This window comes from Staurois parvus, unplaced genomic scaffold, assembly GCF_062004578.1.
Source record: "Staurois parvus isolate SC_StPar_1 unplaced genomic scaffold, SC_StPar_1.0 ptg001302l, whole genome shotgun sequence".
Classification (NCBI taxonomy): Eukaryota; Metazoa; Chordata; class Amphibia; order Anura; family Ranidae; genus Staurois; species Staurois parvus.
Genome location: NW_028319098.1, coordinates 10,602,781 through 10,629,809, shown reverse-complemented (window position 1 = coordinate 10,629,809; position 27,029 = coordinate 10,602,781). Strand labels below are relative to the sequence as shown.

Here is a 27,029-nt window from a genome sequence, read left to right as displayed (position 1 = left end):
CATGATTATATAGTGAGTAAATAGTGCTGAGCTATAAACTATCCCCTAAATTACTGTGCAAAAAAGAATATATAAATCAAAATACATAATAGTTTACCTCCACTAAACTCTGTCTTTTTTCTTATGCATACATTGTTTTTTCCCCAGGCTATACTGCTGCCTTGACACTCAAGACCCGTGGCCCTTGGGAGATGTAATTCTGAGAAGACTCCATCACTGAGAACTGTATCAGGCGTACCTTGCTGATCCCTCCTTTCAGCAGGTGCCCCTCTAAGAAGGTTATCCTTCTTGTCATAACATCACATAGGGTTATTAATGTTTCTCACTAAAGGAACAAGGTAAAAGAAAAAATAAATGCTTGGACGTGATCTAGAGGAGGAAGGGAGGTTTGAGGGTACATTTTGGTCATGCCTGGGGAATACCTTTAATGAAGCCTGTACTTAAAGAAATATAGAGGCTGTAATTGTTGACCTCATTCAAAAAATGTAGTTGTCTGATTGTCTCTGAATTCAATACATTTTAATCACTAACTCAGAGCATGGATGCACATTACACAGTTATAGACACTGACTTTCTAGACTCAGCTGTATTATATTAATAGATATTATTGGAATAGCCTGCCAACTAGCTTTTTCAGAAGCAGAAGTAAGCAATGGCAGCTTCTATATTCCCACATTATAGGTTTCTTTTGACTCTCAGTATTAGATCTGCTCTGGAAATATCTACAAATTGTCCTTTATTATGTATCGCCACCTGCTGGCAGTCTCTTGCATCACAGCTACATTTTACAAGCAAATGAATGGGAATTCAAGTACAGGTTCATTTTAAAATAAAAACTAAGATATGCATTTTAAATAAGTTTTTTATAAATGAGTATTGAAAAATAACTTTATTTATTCCAAGCATATTCATCTTCTGTAAAGCAAAAAGCAGTACCAGTATCTATTTTATAAATAGTATAAAACAATTCTTCAGTAAATGAATATATGTAATACAGTCAAAGTTCTTTCAGTTGGTAATAATCCATGAATGTCTGGTGTCACCATTGAATTTAATCAGTCTTCTTTTTTGCCTTTGCATTTTTTTGTGTTTTCGTGCCGTATTGTATCAGTTTCCAGGCTGGCCATTTCTGAAAGTCTCTGCAGGTATTGTATGGGAGCTCTGCTGACAGGGTCTGCATAGCTACAACGGCCTAGGCACAAAAGGAGAAACATATTTGTATAAGCTACAATATACACTCCAATACTGTCAGTATAGAAAATCCATTAATTAGGTATAATCATAGAGATTCTCCGGTATCTGGTCTCTATTACTGATAGGAGGGCCTTCTGTTGTCCATGGAGTTGATGGGTAGCACTTCTGGTCAAAATGAATACATACTAAAGGCCATGTCTTTGAAATGTATCTGAGCCCAAGAACAAAAATGTAATTTATTGGAGATTTCCAGTTCTTAGATTAGATGGCTGCATTAGTTTTCTCTTTTTCAGGCCTTTTTTTGTCTATATTCACCTGGTGATACTGCCAGTACCACACCTCCTGTCCTAGGTTGCATTTACTCACTAATTGTACTGCATTAATGGAGTAGCACCATGTCACCCTAGGACAGGAAGTTTGTTGGAACTATAGAACACCTTCCCCTTTTCTCATCTCTATAACAGAAGTAGGAAATGCTCCAAAGTTCACAGAAGTAAATTAGGAAAGGCTGATAATACTGCACAGACAGTTTGCACTGGAGGGTATGTTTACATTGGATTTCTGGCAGGATCAACAGGTATTTTCCTATACTAGCGATATGTGAGACTTAATATGGAGACATGTGCATGTATTGGGGAAGTATACAAAATATATATTTTTATTTTGCTTGAACATAGTATTCTTCACAGGCTCATTGCAGCAAGCTGTGAAGTTATGGGGCTCTCATAATTAGCCTGACAAAGGTTCTAGTGCTTTGAAGCTTGCTATGGTTTCAGCATACTGTATATCCTCAGTTACACTGTTGTGTTGAAAAAAGACAAATGTCCATTGAAATGATTTTATTTTGACCAAAAGCACTACTCTTTTACCAATAGATGGCAATAGCTTACCAGAATATATTTTTCAAGAGCAGAGTTTTCTGTTAATGCTTTCACATGCAGCAAATTTTGGACCTTACATGAATGGCTGGCAGTCCTCAAATGATGGTTCCAGAACATGATATTATTCCCTGTTGTTGCGATCATTGGCTAATGCTATTATTCATTATGATTTACAAAGCTTTCTGATACATCATTCACTGACAAATCAAATCTGTGTGAGTTCTCTGAACAAATAATTTTCTTTTCACTGAGCTCCATTCATGGTTTGGATACCAAAATTTAACTCACAGTAGGGGAGGACTGGGAATCTATGGCCTGGGGGGTAAACACAAGCAAGTGGCCCTTCCATGGTGGGGATGCATTTCTGTGGGCTAAAGTAAGTCTGCTATGGAAAGTGTGCCTTTATGCCATAATGATTAGTGAACATGGTGAAAGGTGGGTGTTCTGTCCCATCTATGAAGGATTTTCAGTTACTGAATTGAGCTGAATCTGGTTATTACTGTTCTATTGTTCTATATATATGCTGAAAAGGTGGTTTAGAGCCACTACAACTTGTTTATTTGTGATTTCGTAAATCCCTGTTTCTTCGCTTTTATTCAGTGCTAATTGGTAAACTCAGTTCATTGCAGAGTTAGACACAGTTAGGTCAATAAAATGCCTGGGGGTCAAAAGGGGAACAGTAAAAGTCGGAGGGTCAATAGGTTGCTGATAAACAATGAAAAGTTTATTCGGCCCAATTAATCTTTTTAGGTCTCTGTAGAGCCCCACCTCAGTCCCTAGTCCTAAATGTGATGTGGCTAGTTGCAAAACAAATGCTAAGGGTTTTAAATTGTGTCTGTCAGTTGTGTGTTGTTATTGGCCCCATTACTATAGCTGTCCATAGATGAATCGAAATTCGTCTGGTCTGGTAGGGACCAACCAAATTTTGATTCATTGGTGGCTGTCCCCGCTTGATGAATGTTGATAGAAACAATCAACTTCTGTCAAATGGGAATGTTGGAAGATTTTAATTCGATCGGCAGCTGCAGCACTGATCAGATATTCTGACAGCAGAGAAGTCCCGCTGTCAAAAATACAATGGCACACCAGGGAGAATTCTTCCATCCACCTTGGATGGGGAAAACCATTTATTTTTTTCGATCGGCCTGCTGGCTGATTGAAAAGAAATGATCCATCTATGGCCAGCCTTAGTGTATCCATGACCTTACCCCTTTCAGGAAGACTTCCTGTTCTGAGCGTCTTCCCTTCGTCAAACTCTGTTGGAGAACAAGTGAGTACACCATCTCAAAACACTGTCAGAGAGACAGTGAGCGCACCCACAGCAAAATCTGATGTAGAGCTAGTAGGTACACCTACCTCAAACAAGGTTGGAGAGCCAGTGAGAACACACACCTCAAACTCTTTTGGAAAGTCAGTGAGTACACCCATATTGGTGCCAAAGAACTGATTGGTGTTTTATCAATCATAATGGAAACTGCTGATACCAAGTAATGTTGACAGCATTAACAAGTAAATTATCATTATTATTATGTTGTACTATACTAGTGTTTATCCATTTTTTTACATATATTGCTCACCCCTGGAGGGGCAGCTGGGAAAGACCTGGGTTCTCCCTTACTATTACAAAGGCTTCCTGTCACAGACACAGTTCCATACATGCCAATAATACAGGTTCAGTCTTGGGGCTGTCTTTTTGGGAATTTTATTGTAGAACTTGAACAGGAGGGGATTTAGGGGATTATGATACTGCAAAACAATATCAGAAATCAACAGGAGGACAAACTTCAAGCAGCAATCCTCATAGTTGCTGCCAAACACGAAAGTCTCACAGTAGGTCCTAGGAGCTCTCTGCCACCCAGCGTCCACATGACACTCTTCAATGAGGGATACAAAAGATACTTCTCCATCCCAGAATTCCAGGATAGTGCCCTCCAGAAAAAATACTTTAGCCAATCGTTCTTCCTCCCAGCAACTGCCAAAACCCAAACTGCAAATCTTCTATCACACAAGCTGCCTCCCAGGGGCAGCAGCCCCAGGAGAACGTGAACTTTCCTAGCAGAGGAAAGAAAACTCTGGAAAACACTCCCAAATATTTTTATTTCCTCAGCCATCTTCTGAGTGTCCCCTCTCAGGAATTGGCCGAGGTCTGATACATTTTCATAACTGAGTGATTGAAGCTCCCTCCAAAAAACAAGCAGGAGCAATCAATCACCCAGCTTTGTAAATTCTGACCATACTAAAAGAACGTATTCTTGCTCCACTGGCTGAAGGCCAAAGCAAAATTTTGTCTGACAGAGGCAGGGTGCTACATGATGTTTGGGGTCACTGATCAATCTGAAACATCATGTAGGAATCAATGAGCTGAAGAGTTAATGTAACTTCAAAAAATATTTTTTAATATTATAATTTTCAATATTTTTAAATTAGCAGTTTTCATTAAAATAACATAATGATTATAATAATAATAATAATATACATAGTAATCTTGCCACAAAGGTCCTTGTTCAGGCACTTCCTGTTATGGAGTGACAGCACCCTGTGGCCCTCTTCTTGTTGTGCTCCTGCATTGTCATACTGTAACATGTGCTTCCGATGGAGACTACAAGTGACTATTGCAACAAATATTACACAGACATGCACACTGTTGTTGTCACCATCAGGAAACCTCCCCTCAGAAATACCACAGAGCCATCATTTAGAGTATATGCATGTATCTGTACCAAGAGATTGCAAATAGTCTACAGAAGAGCACTGAGATGCAACAAAAGATGAAAAAAGGTGAAACAGGTTTTTCTATTTAAAAAATGGCAAATGCTTATGATACACAGTGCTTTAGAAAGGAGCACTGCTCTCTCCTCCTGCACTAGGCACAGTGAGAGCAGGGGAAGCTATTGGCTCCTACTGCTGTCAATCAAATCCAGTGATGAGGGAGCAGGTGGTGGAGCCGAGCCAAACTGTGTGTGTCAATAGACACACATGGTGTGACTTGGAATCGAGCCCACTTGAGTGCCCCCTTAGCAAGCGACTTGCTCTGGGGGGCACTTGGCAGGGGGAAGGAGCCAAGAGCACTGGCAAGGGACCCCAGAAGAAGAAGAATGGGGCTGCTCTATGCAAAACCATTGCAAAGAGCAGTTAAGTATAATATGTTTGTTATTTTAAAAAATACTTGAACCTTACAATCACTTTAAGTATCTGGTACCACAAGAATAATCTCAATATGACATATGCCTGATCTGCAACACAAAATAAATATGTTGTTAATAAAGAAAGTTATGAGAAGAAGTTAATCTCATGCAATTAAACACATAAAAACCTCCTGTGCAGATCACTTTTCTCCTAAAAGTATAGAATACATAACATATAATAAAAAAAGAACATACTTGTCTGCTCCCGCTGAAATGACCGTGAGACGAAGGCATCACTGGACACTGGTGTTCTAGACCACAGAACACATGCAATTGTAAAACCATTAACATTCAAATAAATTAAATATGGCAGGTCAAATGCATACAATTATCCCAGCCTTTCAGTTACTTTCAAATACATATCCAATTTTAAAATAATTTGTGCTCTGCTGCTAGCTGTCAGTCATTGACAGCTCCAGTCCTCATTAATGATAAGGAACCAGTCTGCATGGTTCCCAGCCATAGGATCACTGTGTCAGCTATGACACAGTGGTAATTTGCAGGATGGAAGTTCATTTACAATAAAGCATTGAGCCTGAAGCTGTAACACCAGTCCAGGGATGACAGTGTTTTTATGTTTAATACTGTAACTGTAGGATACAATTACATTATTTAGAAATAAATATTGAATGGAAAAATTAAAATATACTATTCTTATAGTGTAATTATTTGGTTTTCAAATATATAGCCTTTTGTAAACTATAGTCAAATTAACTTTCATACTGATACTGTTAGATTGGCCTGGGTATTTAGGTTTCCATGAAAGTCTTAAAAGGGTTTAAAGTACTCCTGTCAATGGCAGATACTCAGGTACAGCCTTTTTTGCTATGTAACATACATATCCTGTCCTGTGAGGTCTCTTATGGCTGTAGCATTGTCATTGCAAATGTACCCTGCATTTCAACTTTACACACTGTTTTATGCTGAGATGAGCATTTTCTGATGCCGGGGAGAAGGAGTTTCTCACTCCGCTGGCATTAGGGAATGGTTCCAAATGAGCCAATAATGGAGATGGGATTTGTGGGTGGATTCAGATTTCTAGAAGAGGACAGAGGTAGATGAGCAACATGAGGCCCTGTTTATTGCTGAGAGGTTGCGGAACACATATGAATAGTGCAGAAGGAAAAGCTGAAAGGTAGTATGTTTTTAGGGAGTGAAAAAGGAATGGCCATCTTACTGCCATAAATTCCTAACTTCAGCTGCACTTCAGGAGGATAGGACATTGTAGAAGTGTTACAGTTACTTGTTGTCTAGTTTAATTAAACAGGTATAACTTGGAAGTTTAGCTTCCTGGATGTCTTCCATCCACCCAAATTATTTCTGAAAAGATGACTGTTTAGTGAAGAGTCAGTGGAAGCCAATATACATGTGTTTCCCAAGTCAGTAAGTCAAATAGCTGCAACGCAATTCAAATATATACAATGAATAAGAGACTACTGAATTGTAAAAAGCCTAGGTCTCAATTACCTGCAAGTGGTGAGATGAGGGGAACACATCATATATCCTCTGTATGCTTGTATATGAGGGAACTGATTCATTTTAGTGCCTGGAACTCCCCAGCTGAGGACAGGTGTGTTTGAGTTCTGGTTACCCATGACAGAATTTAATCCTAAATAGGACATTATTAGCAAATAAACAAGATCTCAACTTTTCACAATACATTATCTGCTACTATACTCTTCATAAAAAGGTTGATTTTGCATTCACTGTAACCCAGCAACACAAGTAAGGCACACTGTATTATCATGCTGTTTCTAAGTAACATCTCAATAGGCATATAAGGAACTAATGATAGCGTATGCAAATACTGGCACCAATCCCATCAGAAAAAACAATGGATAAATGTGTGGTGCAGAGTTCTCATGCTCAAGTTTTAGGTTTTCTCACACATATGTAATATACAGATAATATAAAAATACTGGCAACGGCAGAGGCTGAAGTATTAACCTGGAAAAAATGAGAACAGAAGACCAGGTCAGGGCGTTACAGACCTGAGAAGTAGAGGCCTAAGGCCAAAATGGTAAAATTAGATATAAAGAGTTGTCCCAAACCACATCTACACCAGGGGTGCTCAACCATTTGAAGAGCGAGGGCCACGTAAGTGATTTGGTAACCAGTCACTGGCCACAATGAAATGGTTCAGAATTTAGAATTTTATTATTATGAATAGCATAATGAACATTTTCCTCCTGCAGCTGCTGAATATCGGTGGGAGGGAGAGGAGGAGAAGCTGGCTTTCAGCAGTTGCAAGAGGAAAATGGAGGGGATCTGTTCCTGTATATGCTTCCCCCACCACCTCTCCTGTACAAGTATAAAACAGAATGTGATAGGATGACTGCACAGGCCCTGGAACATGTGGCGGGGTCACCATTGCAACCTCTGATGCTACACCAGTGGTTGAGGGGGAGCATGGTCAACGTAAAATGTAAACAAGCTCTTACTGTCCTGAGCCTCCTATAAGGCTGTTTTCACACTGATGAGCTGCGGTTTACCTGCACCACTTTCCTGCAGGTTAGCTGATCTTTGTTATAGACTTCTATTATATCTTGCTGGTGTAGAGCACTTTTTGAAAGCGCACCAAAACTGCATTCAGTTCCAACCCCATCTGGTAAAGGCAATTGCTTTCAGAAAGCACACCAAACCCACAGAATATAATAAAAGTGCACTTCCTTGGTTTGAGGTTGAAGGCCACATCAGAGGGCTCCGAGGGCTACATGAAGCCCACGGGCCAAAGGTTGAGCACCCCTGATCTAGACAATAGTGAACAATTCACTGGTAATGAACTGGTACCAGACCAACGGATAGCAAAACAATGTCCTCATTTAAATAAAAAGTAGAGGCCACCTTAGGCAAAAAGAAGGCCTGGGCCACAAAACAACCTTGCCTTGTGGAGAACCAAAAAGGGTTTTTACAGGACAAGGCTGCCAGTTCCAAGACCCATCTGGTCAAGGCAATTGCTATAAGGAAGGCCAATTTGTGGGGCAAAGGTGAAAATAAAATTTCATTAATCAGCTCAAATGGAGGTATTTGAAGAACAGACAAGACTAAATTCAGGTTCTATGATTGAATATAACAATAACTCAGCAACCTCAAGGTCCCCTATAAAATATATATATTGATAATCCAGGATCCCCTAGTCAAAACATACAGTATATTAACCCAAGTTCTATGATTTAAAGGGGGATTTGATAGGAACAGCCACATGACTAACCTCTTGAATGACTGTACAAATCAAGAAGTGGGATGCCAATAGTGTCTGAAAGAGTATAGCCATAGCAATTGTCTCGAGGGTACCTGGATGATACCTTGATGGTAGCTCAGTACAACCACGGCAGCACCACTGATGGTACACGCAGGGCCAAACTGGCTCCAGCCAGCATTGAAAAACATATGAGGTCCTGTACTATAGTGATGTTCTTAAATGTGACGATACTGTGCATATTAGCATATCAGCTATTTTCTGATCATTAACGCTGAACCCCAAGCACAGAAATCTTCATACATTCTAAAAAAAAAAAAAGTTAACTCTTGTCAGCTGTGCTATACATATGTGCAGCTCAGTCCTATACATGGCTTTCTGTGAATGGCCAGGAGGAGTAAAGGCACATACAAATGACACTATCACTTCCCTATATGAAAGCAGTAGGTCTCATAGCTGCAGAAGCTGGAAATATGGCACTGGTTTTAGTATCTGGCACAGTGCTGGAAAAAGGTCATATAGAGCCCAGGGTGAACATGCCAAATTGTGCCCGCCTCACAAGATGTATGAGCATTATGTGTCAGCAATGCCCCCCAAAAAAATCAAGCACTAATCTGCATGCTTACCCCCCTCCTCCCAATAAAATCCGCCACCCCACTTAAATCTCACCTTCCCAGCACAAATCTTTGCCAATTCATCCACTCTCAGCTCAAATCCTCTTTCTTTGCATATGCCCCCCAAAAAATTCCCCTCCTAGCACAAATTTTCTACCCCTCAAAATTTCTCTCTGAGCACAAATCCTCTTCCCCCTTCATTCCAAATCTCCCCCTCCCAGCACAAATTCCCCTACCTCAATTCTCCATCCTAACACAACCCTCCAAAAGTTCCCCTCCTAGCACAAATACCCCCCAATTACACCAACTAGCACATATGCCCCTCCAAAAATGTTTTCTCCTCCTAGCACAAATACTCTTCCCCCCTCCCAACACAAATTCCCCCAAATCAGCACTCCTAGCACACCTCCCCAAATGTCCCCTCCTAGAAGCATTCTTACCCCCTGCCACCCCCCAAATTCGATTTCCCAAAACAAATCCCTTGACTCAATCTGCTCGTAATGTCACCTACCTCACATGATACCACAGTGCCCAGGGCAGCCACCCCTCCTGCCCACCCCGTGTCTCATGAATTGTACAGTAAATAGGACTGATCATCAGATTTAACACACCTCACCAGAGATGTCTTTCTGTCCAATCAGTTATATGATTTACACATTTCTACCCCACAACACAGTTCAGTTTGGCAATGCCAGAGGACTTTTTTTTTTCTCTAGTGGTTACACCTACAGGTCTTCTCTCCATCCCCAGCCTTTGACTGGACATTGAAAATAGAAAGAGTGTACTGATTAGCTCATTTCTCAGTCACTCTTCTCTATCATTCTATCCACATGCGTTTTGCACTACAGCAAAAACCAGTTGGTTCATTGAGCTCCTTCTCCCCTACCCAGTCTGAACCCTGCTGTTAATGGATTACAAGTCAAATGCAGATACTTCCACTGCTTGCACTGAAAGAAAAACATTTAAGGATGTATTGCTGAATACAGAGCTGTATCAATTTGTGTCTTTTTTATCTGCCTGGGGCTCAACTTTAAGGACTTATTTACATCAGCTGTAGTCAAACGCATTTTTTAACCCCCTTCCTGCTGACAGTATGCAGGTATGGGGCCTCACAGGAGTGGGTCTTTATCCGTGGGGCTGCATATATGCGTAACTGTGTTTGTGCTGGGAGCATGCCGCACAGCACACTCCCAGCATAGAGCCTGGGCTCCCACCGAGGGTCCCGGGTCTTGTACTAACAATCGGGTCCTGGGACTCCCAGTTCCCGGTCACCTGATTGCTGTGATAGCCTCTGATTGGCTATCACAGCAATCACAATGCATCCCACCCATGTGTTTTCTTTCTCTTCTGAAATGAAAAATAGATACATTGTATCTTCCTCTCCTTGCAGGAGAGAAAGATGTAAACAAACAAAAGTGTGTAAAAATAAATAGGATCAAGGTCTGACCCCTACCTAACACTAACCCTGGCACTGGCCTAGATCAAAGATCAGTGTCAGTATATTTTGTGTAGTGTTTAAAAAAAAAAAAGCATTTTTTCAGTTGTTGTCAGTGTCAGTTAGTGTCAGTGTGTTATAGATGGAATAAAAGGGCAAAATGTGCACTTTTGCTTCTGGAGCAATTTATTTTGCATTGTTCTTAGGTGGTAAGTTATGGTAAAAGATAGAAATTTACAGGTACATTAAAAAAATGCTTTTTGGGAAAATGTTCCTTTGATAATATAAAAAAGACACGAGATATCCATTCCCATTCCCAATTTGTCCTGAAAAAAACTAGGTATAATTCACCTGGCTACACAAAGTAGTTTCTATGATGTATCGTTTTACTAACACATGTCAAAGTTGCAAATTGTGTTCAGGCGTTAACATTTGTTTTACCCTCCCCACCTTCACTAAGGTGTTAAGAGGAGTACAAACACATATTTAAAAAAAAGGATTTATTTCAATGAGCCTAGTTTATGTCACTGCAGTACTTTTGCATGCATTTAAAGTAGTACTAAACCAAAAACTAAAAATGTTATTATATTGCAGCTTACCAATTAGATGAGGTGGCTGCATTAGTTTTCTTTTTTTTAGGCCTTTTTCATACTGTTTTCACCTCGTGATATGGCCAGTAACGCACCTCCTGTATTAAAGTACCCTCACTCTGGATGAACAAGCATAGGGGCACCTTTGGACAGCAGCATTGTCAGTCTACCCTAACAAATTGAAGCCAAACTTCAGCTCACACGGCAGTTACAGCAACAGTTTTTTTCTTTTGAGATAAAGGTTTTATCTGAATAAATAAAAACTGGTCATTGCAAGCATCTCTGTCAGTGGTAAATGGTTTCTCTTAACCCTCTAACTGCTACATTTGCAGAAAAGTTTCTTCTGTTGAAAAACAACAGACTTGCTAGCCAGATCACCAAGTGAAAATGGAAGAAAGAAAGCCTAAAAAAAGAAGTTGAATACAGCACACTGTAATTTTTTTGCACATAAACATACCCCAGCACACATGAATACACCGCAAACACATGTAAATGCAACTCAGTGAAAAAAAAGGATCATAGATAATGCAAGAAAACACCACAAACACACCTTAAACATATTACAAATGCATGTAAATGCACATGTGGAACTGCACACTGAAGGAGCTCTAAATGTCTACTAGAGGTTTGCTGAATTAAACACAAAAGACTACACAAAAGGTTACGGACAGTCTCTCTCTAAACCATTTTATTACACAAGCATTGATATTGCAATCTCTCAAACATGAAGAAGACAATAGGGTGGTAGAGCCAAGTCTATGGGAGGGTTTGCTGGATAGAAGAACTCCCAGGAGACCAGAGATTGTATAAGAATACGTCAGTACTCTGACACCATGCTGAAATGTTATATGACGTTGTTATATCAGTATGTGGCATTTTGTTTTTCTTTTGGGACTATGAGGTAATCAGACATTTTTATTATCTAGCTGAAGAAAGAATGTATAATCCAATGGGGCCAGACTGTCTGTTTTTAAAGCCAGAAGAAAGAGTCAAATGTGCTTGTCATACATATAATGGAAGTTCATATCAGATAAATACATTAAAACTGTCTATTATTTGAAGTAATTTGACAGAAGTACAGTAGAAGCCAGGTCCACCCACAAGTGATAGCTTAGACTTAAGCAGAATTACATAATATACACGAAGTTAGATATAGCTGTGTTCCAGCAAGCCCTACTACTTTAGCTTTTTCAGTGTCCTTCCAGATGTTTCCAACAGTCTCCTCCATTCCTAATGTATCAGTTTGTTGACTGCCATCATGACGATTGTTTAGTAAGAGCTCATCCCAGAGCGGTCAAGAAAAACATGTGGTATGTGCCAAGAGTCCAATGATTGTCAGAATGTCACATCCCTTTTAACCCCAAAAAGGGGGGACAACAAAAAAGAAAGGGCTTTTGGACAAAACCAAACAGGCAAGCCCTCCAAGCCTAAATAGTTACTTGACAATGACACTCCACGGTTAGGCCAAAGCAACTCAAGAAAAGTTGGAACACGATATAGCAACTGGCCCTGGCAATGTCACCAAAAGTGGTACAGCTGGCTAGTAATACTAGAGAGCATGTGACTCATATAATCAGGTCAGTGAGTGGTGGGACAAGGCAAGTGCTGGAAGCAAGATGTGGTGTGGACTAAGAACTTGCAGGACAGCTAGTAAGAATACTTGCATACTTCATGCTTCCCTGAAGAGATGAGATTTCCGGAATCATCTAAAGGTGGTCAAAGTAGGAGATAGCTGGACAGAGTGGGGTAGGTAGTTTCAGAGGATGGGAGAGGTTCTGAAAAAGTTCTAGAAGCGAGCATGGGAAGAGGTGACAAGGCAGCTATAGGGCAGGAGGTATTGGGACCATTTGGGTGATATTTTGAGATTAGGTTGATGATGTATCTTGGACAGAGCTGTGGATGGCTTTGTATGTTGTGCATACAAGTTCATTTGAGTGCATACAAGTTCACTCCACAATATATTCTTTATTTAAAGTAGAGCATCATACACTTAATATGTGGCATTACAATCAAGTAGAAAGCATATCCAGAGGCAGATTTGGAAACATTAAATATAGTTTAAATTTGCAAAATCACAAGGCCATGGAGGAGACTATGTTCCTTAATTCCAGGATCACACCATGTGCTTAAGTATAACATTGTACAGACATATGCCTCAACGCTTTAGACCCATGGTGCCGTCACGCGAGCCAAGTCGCCACACTACTTTCCTGCACCCGAGCATCAGGTCCCACACATGCATGGTTGCGACGCCGGCCAATGACGTCACGAGCCACAACTACCTCCCTAGCCACTCATTGGAGCTTTCTGTGTGCCTTCAGCCAGGGCGGTCAGTCAGCAGTGGATATGCTATAGCAGCTAGTTGCTACAAACAAGAATGCCGATTTGCTGCACTGAATGTGAGTTTTTATACATAATTAACTGAGAGTAACATTCTTTTAATGTTGTGCTGTCCCCCTGGCATTTAAATCTGCAGCATTAGGAACATTGCCCCTCTGTGCTGGTGGTCAGTGGAACATTGCCCCTCTTAGCTGGTGGTCAGTGGAACATTGTCCCTCTGTGCTGGTGGTCAGTGGAACATTGCCCCTCTTAGCTGGTGGTCAGTGGAACATTGCCCCTCTGTGCTGGTGGTCAGTGGAACATTGCCCCTCTTAGCTGGTGGTCAGTGGAACATTGTCCCTCTGTGCTGGTGGTCAATGGAACATTGCCCCTCTTTGCTGGTGGTCAGTGGAACATTGTGCCTCTGTGCTGGTGGTCAGTGAAACATTGCCCCTCTGTGCTTGTGGTCAGTGGAACATTGCCCCTCTTTACTGGTGGTCAATGGAACATTGCCCCTCTGTGCTGGTGGTCAGTGGAACATTGTCCCTCTGTGCTGGTGGTCAGTGGAACATTGCCCCTCTTTGCTGGTGGTCAATGGAACATTGCCCATCTGTGCTGGTGGTCAGTGGAACATTGTCCCTCTGTGCTTGTGGTCAGTGGAACATTGCCCCTCTTTGCTGGTTGTCAGTGGAACATTGTCCCTCTGTGCTGGTGGTCAGTGAAACATTGCCCCTCTGTGCTTGTGGTCAGTGGAACATTGCCCCTCTTTGCTGGTGGTCAATGGAACATTGCCCCTCTGTGCTGGTGGTCAGTGGAACATTGTCCCTCTGTGCTTGTGGTCAGTGGAACATTGCCCCTCTTTGCTGGTGGTCAGTGGAACATTGCCCCTCTTTGCTGGTGGTCAGTGGAACATTGTCCCTCTGTGCTGGTGGTCAGTGGAACATTGCCCCTCTTTGCTGGTGGTCAGTGGAACATTGTCCCTCAGTGCTTGTGGTCAGTGGAACATTGCCCCTCTGTGCCCATGGTCAGTGTAACATCACCCCTCTGTGCTTGTGGTCAGTGGACCATTGCCCCTCTTTGCTGGTGGTCAGTGGAACATTGTCCCTCTGTGCTGGTGGTCAGTGGAACATTGCGCCTCTGTGCTGGTGGTCAGTGGAACATTGCCCCTCTATGCCCATGGTCAATGGAACATTGCTGTCTGTGCTGGTGGTCAGTGGAACATTGCCCCTCTGTGCTGGTGGTCAGTGGAACATTGTCCCTCTGTGCTTGTGGTCAGTGGAACATTGCCCCTCTTTGCTGGTGGTCAGTGGAACATTGCCCCTCTTTGCTGGTGGTCAGTGGAACATTGTCCCTCTGTGCTGGTGGTCAGTGGAACATTGCCCCTCTTTGCTGGTGGTCAGTGGAACATTGTCCCTCAGTGCTTGTGGTCAGTGGAACATTGCCCCTCTGTGCCCATGGTCAGTGTAACATCACCCCTCTGTGCTTGTGGTCAGTGGACCATTGCCCCTCTTTACTGGTGGTCAGTGGAACATTGTCCCTCTGTGCTGGTGGTCAGTGGAACATTGCGCCTCTGTGCTGGTGGTCAGTGGAACATTGCCCCTCTATGCCCATGGTCAATGGAACATTGCTGTCTGTGCTGGTGGTCAGTGGAACATTGCCCCTCTGTGCTGGTGGTCAGTTGGTAGCTCTGAAATACTTAAAGTGTGGAATTCTCTGCCAAATAATTTTAAGTCAGTGAAAGCACTTGGGATTGATTTTCTTACTTTGGATCATCTTATGCTTGTGAGCAGCTGTTTTCAGCTTTGAATTATATCAAATCTGATACAAGAAGCAAACCTGAGTGTTGCATGTATTGCTCTCAGTAAGAGCCACAATTTGACAAATTATCGGCATACATACAACGACACAGATCACATTAATTGTGCAAAAGCACACCAAATGCAAACTTTTACTTTTCAATAAAAATCTCTGTTGTGTTTTTCTTTTAAAACAAAAGATGTTAATGTACAAGTTTTTTTTTCTAACTAAAACCTCAGTATTCGGGTTTAATTGCAGTGTTGGCACTTTGCGATAAATAAGTGGGTTTTGGGTCACAGTTTGAACACTCAGGCTCCAAAAGGTTTGCCATCACTGCTCTAGAGCATGGTTTTACAGCAGTGTTCCATGGAATCCCAGGGTTCTTCCAGAGGTTACTAGATGTTCCTAGACACCAATTAACTTTTTAGCTATATGTTAATGGCCAATTTTTCCCAATGACCACAAGTGTAAGGAGCGTTCTTCCCATTATCACACTAATGCTTCATGAGTTGTAGGAGAACGTGCAATACATATAGGTAAAGTGAAAGAAAAGAGAGGGCAGGAAGGATGCAGTATGGCCTGGCAGTGGAAAAAGAGACAAAATAATAAAGGTGTGCATGGATCAGGGGAAAAGAAATAATAAATAAAGGAGGGGTTTCAAGGTGGGATGGGGGGGATGGATGGGAATACTCTCCTCCAGCTATGGCTATCTATCAATTCCTCACTTAGCCTGACTTACCTAGAATGTTAAAATACTTCAGAGTACTAGAGAATGGAATCCAGTAAAAACACATCTGCCTTTACTTGAGGATATGAGTTCTTCCACGTTTTTGATCTTGTTTCTTTTAACAAACCACATTGTTATGGAGGGTGCACGGGCTTGCTTTCACAGGACTGGGATAAAATTCGGACCGCGTTAAAAAGGTGGGAGAATACAGTTTCCTTGTATCTTTTTCTTGGTATGGAATTAAGTTGGAGTATGAAAAAGGCAAGCTCATCTGGTATGGCAAAGTCTATATATTCCTAAGAAATCTTCCTCACCTCCTCCCAGAATATTAACTGAAAGCGGAAGGTCCAGAACATATGCAAGATCTGACCCCTAGTTTGATTGTATCTCCAACATGCAGAAGGGGACAATGGAAACATTTCATGTAGGACCAATGGGGTCAGTATTTTTATATATAGAGAATCTTGATATTTTGTAGGGTAAAGTCACCTTTTTCAGAAAATAGCCTATGTAGTCAAAGGGCTCCAGTCGATCTTTAAAAACTATGCTACATTATAAAATGTTAATTAATGGTATTGTCACACCTCTGGGTCATTTTCCCCTTTCAGAATCTTAGCATAAAAACACCCACTTAACAACTCATATGTCCTGATTTGTTGCTAAGATGGGAAAATTGTTGGTCTTTGCTTCTGTATGCCGGGAGTGAGCGTCCAATGGTTTTCACATACTAGCAACAAGTTAGGACATAGGTGTGGTTAAGTGTGTGTGTTTAGGCCACCCTTCTGGGGGAAGGGGGTAAATGGCCTACATGTACAGTATGACAATACAATTAATGAATATTTTACAAAGCTGCACAGTCTGCTATGGCTCCTTTTCTGCTTTCACTATAAATGTGATTACTGTGCACTTATGAATATTGTGTGTGTTTTGCATTTTGTATATGATATCAACGCATCTACCTCGTACCTTTATGGGATGTGTTTTTTGGTTATACGTTTGGCATTAACATTTTTAGTTGGTTCTATCATCATAAGCTTTACATGGTCATTTTTATAGTTTTAATTCCTTGAGGCACAATCGCACCTATCGAGTGTGTGCGTCTTTCATGCCACTAGTTTGTTGTCAACCATTTTAAGCACTGCACTACCATTTTATATCAGATCTTTTGAAGGCATATGGTATACCTTTTGAGTGTTTCAGCTGCTTCAGCATTCATTAGCGCTCGCTTCTTTTTCTGTTTGTTATACTATCCAAAATCTACTTTATTTTAAAAGTGATAACAACATTTCATACTATCTACTTACCATTACTCTGAATTGCTGTACTACTGCAGCTGAGCTCGCGAACACAAGAGTTGGCACAGTTTGATGAAATAGGCATACGCTGACACTGGGGTCTAGGGAGAACTCCTGGAATTGCATGTCCATAATTTAATGGATGACCAGATAGCATGACCCTAGCCATAAATAAAAAAAAAAGACTAAATTAGAAACTTACAGATTAAGAGAAATGTAGTTACCTATAGCTTAGCAAGAATTTGGGAACGGTAAGTAAATAACAAAAATACGTAATTTAATTACAACTGCTTACTTAATAAAGGCTAAATTCTACCTTAGATTACCTCTAAAAAAGTTTTTGAGCAGTATTATGAGTACCTGCACTATTATGGTCTCAAAGTGAAGCAGTGGAATGAATTAAATATATAGAAAGGTGCAGCGCTTATATATTATACAAACAAATATGTGAAAAACAAAATCTCTGTGTGGACTTATTATAAAATCAAACATATAAGTGGAAATAACCAAAATAAAGTACAAAAAGTGAAGTGTCCTTCAGAACCGACTGTCAGTTCTCCATGTTCCCTCTATGACTAACGCACCGCACACCTTACCTGCTAAGCCCAGCACTCAGCGCAACTGCAAATACATGCGCATGCGCACTACACCCAATTAATCTGCATGTGTGCTGGTAGTGTGCTGCTGGCCATCCGTCTGTGTCATGTCTATAGGGAGTACACCCGGTAGAGGAGGTATACCCATGACATCTTCACTCTTTTCTAGAATTTGCCACTGCAAGGCTGCATGTCTATTCCTGTAATGGAGAAGTAACATGCTCTTCAGAGGGATTGCTGTATAAAGCTCAGGTGTTTTGTATTTTTTAATTTGCCACTGCAAGGCTGCATGTCTATTCCTGTAATGCAGAAGTAACATGCTCTTCAGAGGGATTGCTGTATAAAGCTCAGGTGTTTTGTATTTTTGAATTTGCCTCTGCAAGGCTGCATGTCTATTCCTGTAATGGAGAAGTAACATGCTCTTCAGAGGGATTGCTGTATAAAGCTCAGGTGTTTTGTATTTTTGAATTTGCCACTGCAAGGCTGCATGTCTATTCCTGTAATGCAGAAGTAACATGCTCTTCAGAGGGATTGCTGTATAAAGCTCAGGTGTTTTGTATTTTTGAATTTGCCTCTGCAAGGTTGCATGTCTATTCCTGTAATGGAGAAGTAACATGCTCTTCAGAGGGATTGCTGTATAAAGCTCAGGTGTTTTGTATTTTTTAATTTGCCACTGCAAGGCTGCATGTCTATTCCTGTAATGCAGAAGTAACATGCTCTTCAGAGGGATTGCTGTATAAAGCTCAGGGGTTTTGTATTTTTGAATTTGCCTCCGCAAGGCTGCATGTCTATTCCTGTAATGCAGAAGTAATATGCTCTTCAGAGGGATTTCAAGAGAGAAAATATGGTAATTAATTTTTTGGTGCCTAGCCAAAATCATAGCTCCCAACTGTCCCTGATTTCAAACAAAGTCCCTTTGTCCCTCTTTACGCCTCATTTGTCCCTCATTTTGGTCTGATCTATATAGCTGTATATAAAATGCACAATTTATCTTTCAAAAAGTGTTTAAACCTTGCTAAACAGTACTAAACCTTTCAACCAGTTTTTAAATTGTTGCATTTGTAAATTTAAAAGCCAGTATAAAGGAATAGTAGTGATTAAAAAAAAAAGCACTTGTGGGTTTAACTATTTTTTTTTATAATTGTCCTTTTAAGGGGGCGTGACAGGGGGTGTGTCCTATGCCTACATACTTTTTCTAATAGGTGTCCCTCATTCCCATCTCAAAAAGTTGGGAGGTATGCCAAAATGGAAAAAAACAAACAAACACCTTTTTATTAGAATTTTTGTAAAATGTGCATTACATACCTGTCATTAAGGATTGAAGAATCCAGATAACCCGAGCCTCTAACATGTAAATCTGTAGGGGATTAAACAGGGAAGGGATATGAGATATCAAGGCATATCTAGCAAGGCTTTCATTAGTTGATTCACTCACATTCCTCAGTTTCAACTTCCCAAAGATTTTACATACCGTAATTGCTTGCAAGGCTTTTTAGTACCTGCAATATTTAGGCAATTTATATTATTTATTTTAGGTTTATTCAGTTTTTCCCCTTATTTTCGCCTGTGAATCCTGTGACTAACACACTTTCTGTTCCATGTCTACATTTTTTTTCCACTCTGCCTATAGCAGCCATGGTTGTCATATAGACTGGGCATCAAACATGTTCGTCTTAGTTCATTTCCAATACACCGTGGATTAGTAGGAATAGTAAGTACACAATAAAGAAAACGTTCTTTGTGCTTTTTTTCAGCTCATAGGAAGTGACTGAAAATTGAAAACTTGCAGCCACCACACCGTTAAAAAAAAGAAGTTCAGGTACGGATATTTTATACATAGTTACACTGGTCCAGCTGGGCCCAATCTAACTATGCATATGCCATACCTGGCCAATGTGCCTGGAAGCTGGAAATCTTTGAAGTAGACACTGATAGTCCCATGATCTCCACCTGCTTCCAGGTCCCTTGCCAAATGGCTGCCTTGCTGCATTCTGAACACAGGTGTTGAAGCTTACATAGGTTTGATGACATTCTCCTCAAGTGACGGTGTTCAAGCCTGGTGACTGGCCGCTCAGAATGAAGCAGTGTATTCCTTGGCTGAAGGGAATGAGGTTACATGCCATGCCATATGCAGAAGCACAGGTTATTTTACCAAGGACACCAGCATAAGAATAGAGTGCCAGGTAGTGTGACAAAGGAGACTATAAGTGGGTTGGGGGAACTTTCAAGAGAGCCCCGATAACCAGAAATGTATTTACCATTATGGCACTCATAGGCTGGTGTCTAGAGCAGCAGGGTTAGAGAGGCAGCACAAATCTGCAAAATTTACAAACTGTGATAATTTTTTTCCATACTTTCTTTCATCCCTCTGGTCATCTCTCCATATTTAATAACTTAATTACAAAGCCAAGGTATTGTGGATAATAAGAACAAATACAGAAATTGGATTTTGCTTTATTGGCTTTTTTTGCCTTCCTCTGGATCAACTGTGGGTATTGGATAGTATACTGTATATGGAGGTTTTCTATTTGTTTTGGTTTTTTTTTGTTGGTTGAACTGGATGGACGTGTTTTTTTTTTTGTTTTTTTTTACCAGATTAACTATGTAAGCATGTAACTATGTAACAAATGGAATAGTTATTATCCAATAGATCAGTGTTCTAAAAAAAGTTAGTAACTATGTTGCCAGGGTCACATGTCTAAATTCTGATTGGGGTGTACATGGAAATGAAAGAATAAAACAGTTAAAAGCAAAAAATGCTTGAATGCCCCCAAAACCTGTTTCAGTTATTCACATGAATAGGCTGATGCAAGGCAGACAGGATTGGCTTGTTAGGCTCTAGTAGTCTTCAGCAAAATGGTGGTTGTGACGGGAGCGACTTTTGGGGGTGGGGGGACCCCTGTATCATCTCCCCAAATCATTATGTTTAACCCACCCTGTGCCTGTTTAAGGGTACAGGGTGTACATGTGAATGTCCCAGTATTGTGCATTTGTGTGTTGTCCTTTGTCTAGGCCACATGGCTGTCCATTGTTTGTTTGCCATGTGCTTCCCCCCATGGTGCTGTGCCTTCCTGTCCAGCAAACTATTATGGGATGTACTGTTTGTGTATTGGTGTGGGGGTTGGTCAATGTCCTTTGCCGCATGGCTGCATCCCATTGTTCTGTGTCTTGGGTTGGTTGGGGTGGTTCCCTGTAGCCCTTCCCACTGATAGGGCGGGCTGATGATGTATTTCCTGTTCCTGGTTGTGTTTCCCCGCCCTCTGTATATATTCTGTGTTTTGTGTTAAAATAAAGAGTTGGCTTCCTGTATTAAGAAGAGCTGGGTATTGTCTGTTTCCTGAGGGATTTCAAGGGTGTGGTCCGTGGATGGTGTTTGGACAGGGGAAGCTGCAGGATAACGGAATATACCCAAGTGCGGTCGGGTTCCGGTTCCGTTACAGTGGTCATCTGCATTCAAACACTGACTCCCTCTTGCATAAATGTGAATGAGGTGGGTAAAAGATGGCTTCAGCTCCTTGTCTCCACCGTAGAGAACTCTTCAGATGTGTTTCGCCCTTTTTGGGGCTTAATCTTTGTGACTCTACAATTAAACCCCGAAAAGGGTGAAACACGTCTGTGTTACACGTACAGGTGGAGAACAGGAGCTCAAGCCATCTATTACCCATCATATTCACATTTATGCAACAGGGTGTCAGTGTCTGTATGCAGATGACCACCATTTTGATGTAAAAAAAACAGAGTTAGCTATTCAATATCTAGGAATCTTCCAGAACAGCACTGAGAGATGATTCTGTCTACCTACAAACAGGAAACACATCATCCTTCATTATCAAAAAAGAACAGTTCACCATTGTGCCTCAGTAATGCAAATTAACTAAAAGAGCAAAAGTTAATTAGAGATACACACTTAAAAACTACTACCTAAATAGGCAGGAAAACAAACAATATATAAATACACCATACTGCCAAAAGTATTGGACCAGCCTTCAAATCATTGGATTCAGGTGTTCCAATCACCTCCATGGCCACAGGTGTATAAAATCAAGCAGCTAGTCATGCAGACTGCTTCTACAAACATTTGTGAAAGAATGGGTCACTCTTAGGAACTCAGGGAATTCAAGTATGGTATTGTGATAGATTTCCACCTGTGTAATAAGTCCATCCATGAAATTGCCTTGCTACTAAATATTCCACGCTCAATTGTTAGTGGTATTATAACAAAGTGGAAGCAACTGGGAACAACAGCAACTCAGCCACCAAGTGGTAGGCCACATAAAATGACAGAGCATGCTGAAGTGCACAGAAGTTGCCAACTGTCTACAGAGTCAATAGCTAAAGACCTTCAAACTTCATGTGGCCTTCAGATTAGCACAACAACAGTGTGTAGAGAGCTTGATGGAATGGGTTTCCATGGCCGAGCAGCTGCATCCAAGCCTTACATCACCAAGTGCAATAAAAGTGTCGGATGCAGTGGCGTAAACACACCGCAACTGGACTCTAGAGCAGTGGAGATGTGTTCTCTAGAGTGACCAATCACGCTTCTCTGTCTGGCAATCCGATGGACGTGTCTGGGTTTAGCAGTTGCCAAGAGAACGGTACTTTCCTGACTGCGTTGTGTCCCCTTCCTGTTCTAACAGTGCACAAAGCAAGATCCATAAAGACATGGATAAGCGAGTTTGGAGTGGAGGAACTTGACTGGCCTGCAACCAGATAGAACACCTTTGGGATGAATTTGAGCGGAGACTGCGAGCCAGGCCTTCTTGTCCGACATCAGTGCCTGACCTCACAAATACTCCTCTGGAAGAATGGTCAAACATTCCCATAGACACACTCCTAAACCTTGTGGACAGCCTTCCCAGAAGACTTAAAGCTGTTATAGCTGCAAAGGGTGGGCCAGCTCAGTATTGAACCCTACAGACTAAGACTGGGATGCCATTAAAGCTCATGTGCGTGGAAAGGCAGGCAGCCCAATACTTTTGACAATATAGTGTATATACAGTACATAGAGAACAAATACTTGCTGTCCTGGGAGACTCCTAGAAGACAAGTTACCATGTAACTAACTTTATTCTCATGTCATCTTCCAGGACAGTATTGAGAGAATAAGCAAGCAATTCTTACTTGGGAGGAGGGGGTTGCTTGCAAGATATTCCTGACAATTGCCTGGTCCTGGCTGGACAGCTGATCAATCATTTAGTGGCAGATAAAGGTCTGAGCTTGATCACCGCCCTACAGATCTACTCTAGCAAGGTTCCTGCTTTCTCCACCCAAGATGATATCCAGGCTGTCACAGAATGGACAGTGATACTACCAGGAGGGGTTTTGTTCTGTGACTGGTAGGACTGAGCAATACCTGCCTTGCTCCATCTAGCTATGGTATTTTTAAAAACTCTGTTGTCTTTCTTTGGCCTAAAAAATAGGACAAACATGGCTGTGGTTTTCCTCCACACTTTGGTCTTTCCTAGGTAAGCTATCAGACACCTTCTAACATCCAGACTGTTGAAAACTTCCTCTTACTTGTTGATTGCATTATCAAAAAAAGGAGGAGATAATAATCTGATGGGTCCTGTGGAAAGCTGTCGTGACTTTGAGCAAGAAAACCAGATCTGGTTTCAGGATTATTTTATCCATAAGGATTGTGCAATATGGTTCCCCCATGAGCAAATCTTGAATTTCACCCCCCCGTGTGCAGAGATCAGGGACACAAGAGGTACAGTCTTGAGCGTGATGATTTTCTCTGAGTGGGTGAGCTCAGAAACCCCTGGAAAACCATAGAAAGATCCCAAGAAGGAAAATATTGGGCCTAGTTATTAATTTTAGGAGTCTTTTTACCAGTGGCTTCTGCTAATCTTTTGTCCAAAAAAACAGAAGAGTGCTGACATCTGAACCTTAGGCATACTGCATGCCAGATTTGTATCTACACCATCTTGTAGAAAATCTAATATTGTTGGAATGAAAGATCTACCTGTTACTGACTTTTCTTCAAGCCATAATAAAAATGTCTTCCAAACTATCTTATACTGTATATAGCCATTGTCACTTTTGTCCCGCTTTTCAGCAATGCAGAAATGAAATTGTTTAAAATGCCTTTTTCCTTTTCAATATCTCCCTTTTAATAGCCATTGTCAAAGTCTCAAAGTCTTTAGATGAGGGCTATGTTGAAGAATATTGTGCTTCTACGGTAGCATCATTGGAGGGGCTATGTGGCCAGTGAGGAAAAATCAATATTACTTGGCCTTGTCCTTTATAATAATTTTAAATCACTCTTGGGGGACATGAATATGCCAGTGGGAATGGCCATTTATGTCCAAAGCCATCCAGTCTGGAACTTCCATCATTTTCCTCTAAGAAAAACATCTTTAGCTTGGTGTTGGTTCTCAAGACAAAAAGGTTCACTTCAGGAACTGGCCATTTCTCTACCTGCAATCCGAATGTCTGCTGGTCTAGAGACCACTCTGAATTCTCTTCTGCTCAAGAAGTCTGCAAGAAAATTCTGCTTCCTCTTTACGTGGATTGCTGAGACGGATAGTAGGTTTGATTCTGCCCAATATAAAATGTTCTCTGTCAGAGCCATTAAGTGGTGTGACCTTGTGCCCCCTTGTTTGTTGATGTATGTAACAGTTCCTCCCAGCTGCATGATAGAACTGCTGCTAAGCATGAAGGGTTAACCATGGGAATGGGTAACTTGCGACTGAAAAAACAAGTGAGCAAAATGAAACAAATGTGGCTGGCATTTCTTCTCCAATGGAGTCTATCAACCCCTCGAACATTCCTTGCGATTTTTTGGTCGCTGGCTTATTAATGCATTTCTAGCAGAAAGACTTGGACCAGTTTGCTGACTGCTTCACATTACAGTATGCACACTCTTTTGTTTGGGGATGGGACCCTTCTGATCCCCTTAGTTTAGTAAACTAAACCACACAACTAGGCAAGGAATCATTTGGAGTCCAAATGCCACAGACCTCATCCCCAAAAAAGTGAGACAAAATATGCAAAAAGGAACAAATGAATCCCTTTGACTTACCTTAGAGCCTTCCTGTTGTAAAGGATCTGTAGGGCAGGAGGGTTCTGTGGCTTCGGACATGGTCTACCCCTGTATAGAACGCACACAGCAGCTATAAATAGTCATGTCTGGTCCCCCTTGTGGCTCTGGCCCCTCCCCCAGGTGCTCCTGCGGGATGTATAGGTGGAGGCAGAAAAAAAAAGTTCACAACCTACTGCCGTTGCAGCTGCTGTTTTCCTCCTTGGCCCTCCATGGCCTCATGCTGTATATCGGGGCCTTAAATCCGGTCCGCACCTCCTGGACTGGAACTGCATCATCATCAGGTTCCCAGTACTAGCCTCCATAATTGGAGCTGCGTCTCCTGGAAGTGAAGTTGATATTGCTGTAAGCATATCAATTGGAAGTGATGTCACTGCTGGTGACCACCAAGACTGGGCTTCCGCAGCACAACAACATGAAGCAATGTCACAGCCAGCAGTTACTGGAAGTGCAACACATGGGAATGGAGGACACCGGGACTTCCATGCAGATCCACAGTCTCCTCTACCTACCATTTGCCTCCCAGAACAGCACTTTGACACAGAAAGGCAAGGCCAAGCTGGGCATTGAGTGAAGGATGTCTGGAGACCAATCAAACATGGAGAAAACCAGCAACCTGCAAAATGAGGAAAGCTTCCGAAACCTGGGCATCTAAGGGAATGACAGCATCCCCAGTGGGAGAGAAACCTCTGGGGTAGTACAAAAAAAAAAAAAAACATGACAGGGGGAGAATTTCTCATTCTCCCCTACCATTCCTGGCCAGCCTGCTCTCCAGTCCTCTGTCCCGGTCAAAAAGGGTAGTTAACTCAGGAGGTCCCTGCAACTAGCATGATGGCCTAAAAAGCATAAAATAAAAAACTGGTGATACTCCTGTTTGGCTGGAGGAAACACAAATGACTGAGGCACAATGGTGAACTGTTCTTTTTTATAATAGTGGATGATGTGTTTTCTGTTTGTAGGTAGGCTAAGCCATCTCAGCATAGTCGCAGAAGATGACTTAAGAATAATTTAATATATCAGTCCTTATACGTGGTGGCTGCATTATTTTTCTTTTTACAGGCTAAAAACATTTTCAGAAAGTATAGAAAATACCTGTTGATCTTAGTAGAAAGGCATTGTCATTGTCACCTTCTGTGATCTGAACTGATCTATTAAAATATCTTCCTTCTACGTTATCTTTTGTAAACTACTAATTCCCCTGTCCCCCTCATGTAATGGAGAAAAAGGTAGAAAGACATAGTTGTAGTTTTGTCCCTGGGAAAGAACCAGGACCCCTCCATAGATACAGTGGAGTGAGTGAGGGTAGTCACCCTAGAACAGAAAATGTAGTGTTTACAGTATTGCCAAGTACAAAAAGTGGGGGGGGGAGTCTGAAAATGAGGAAACCAATACAGCCATTACATCTAAGGACTGGTAGGCTGCAATATATTAACTTTTTTTTTTTAGTAATAGTATGGGTACACTTGAAAAAAATTGTTGCCAACGATCTCTACCAAGTTCTGTCTATCCTATCAATGTACCTTTTGTGGAACGTTTATTTTGAGAGATGCTGTGAAAACCCATCCTTCCATCTCCCATATACTCACTGTGCTGCTGCGTCCAGTTGTTCCACCTCCTCATTTTTGGGCACCTCCGGTGGGAGAGATAGCATTACAAGGCACCTAGGAGACAAGGAACCCCAAGACAGAAGCAGCGATCATAATGCTCACAGATCTTTTCTTCAAATCAGGATGCGTTTGAGCAGAAAATAATCATTTCGAGTAGATGGAGAACAAGACATCCATCGTAGAGATTTGCATTGATGTCCTGCATTGCCTGAAAGCATCTTCTATTCCTTGCAAAGGATATGGAAGGATTCAAAAATCTGACCTAGCAATGAGCATCCTTTATAGAATGTAAATGGCTGCGGAGGAATACACAAGTGAATAAATATTAAATACAGTGGAGAGTTTGTTTCTAAGAATAAAATCCTCAGTTCCAGAGTGGCATTGGCTGTCTCCTAGTGACCTAATAAACAAACTGCAATAGCAAGCGAAACCGCATTAGCTAGGATTACAATGTGAGCACAATGTGCTGGCAATGGATGGTTGTACAAGCTGAAAAGGTAGACTGGCACCATGCCATCTATTGCTAGGCAGGTCAATGCTGTCCAGTC

General features: G+C 41.4%; 1 protein-coding gene across 1 annotated transcript; it reads right to left on the bottom strand.

The window, feature by feature from the left end:
* Positions 1 to 870: 870 nt before the first annotated feature.
* On the bottom strand, positions 871 to 26,725 carry CUNH8orf89 (chromosome unknown C8orf89 homolog). Its single transcript, XM_089661065.1, has 6 exons — positions 26,461 to 26,725; positions 19,138 to 19,189; positions 17,246 to 17,397; positions 6,728 to 6,869; positions 5,456 to 5,511; positions 871 to 1,192 (listed from the first exon to the last, which is right to left on the bottom strand). Exons 1-6 carry the CDS (start codon positions 26,492 to 26,494, stop codon positions 1,056 to 1,058), a joined length of 573 nt encoding a protein of 190 aa, XP_089517191.1. The 5' UTR covers positions 26,495 to 26,725; the 3' UTR covers positions 871 to 1,055.
* Positions 26,726 to 27,029: the final 304 nt, after the last annotated feature.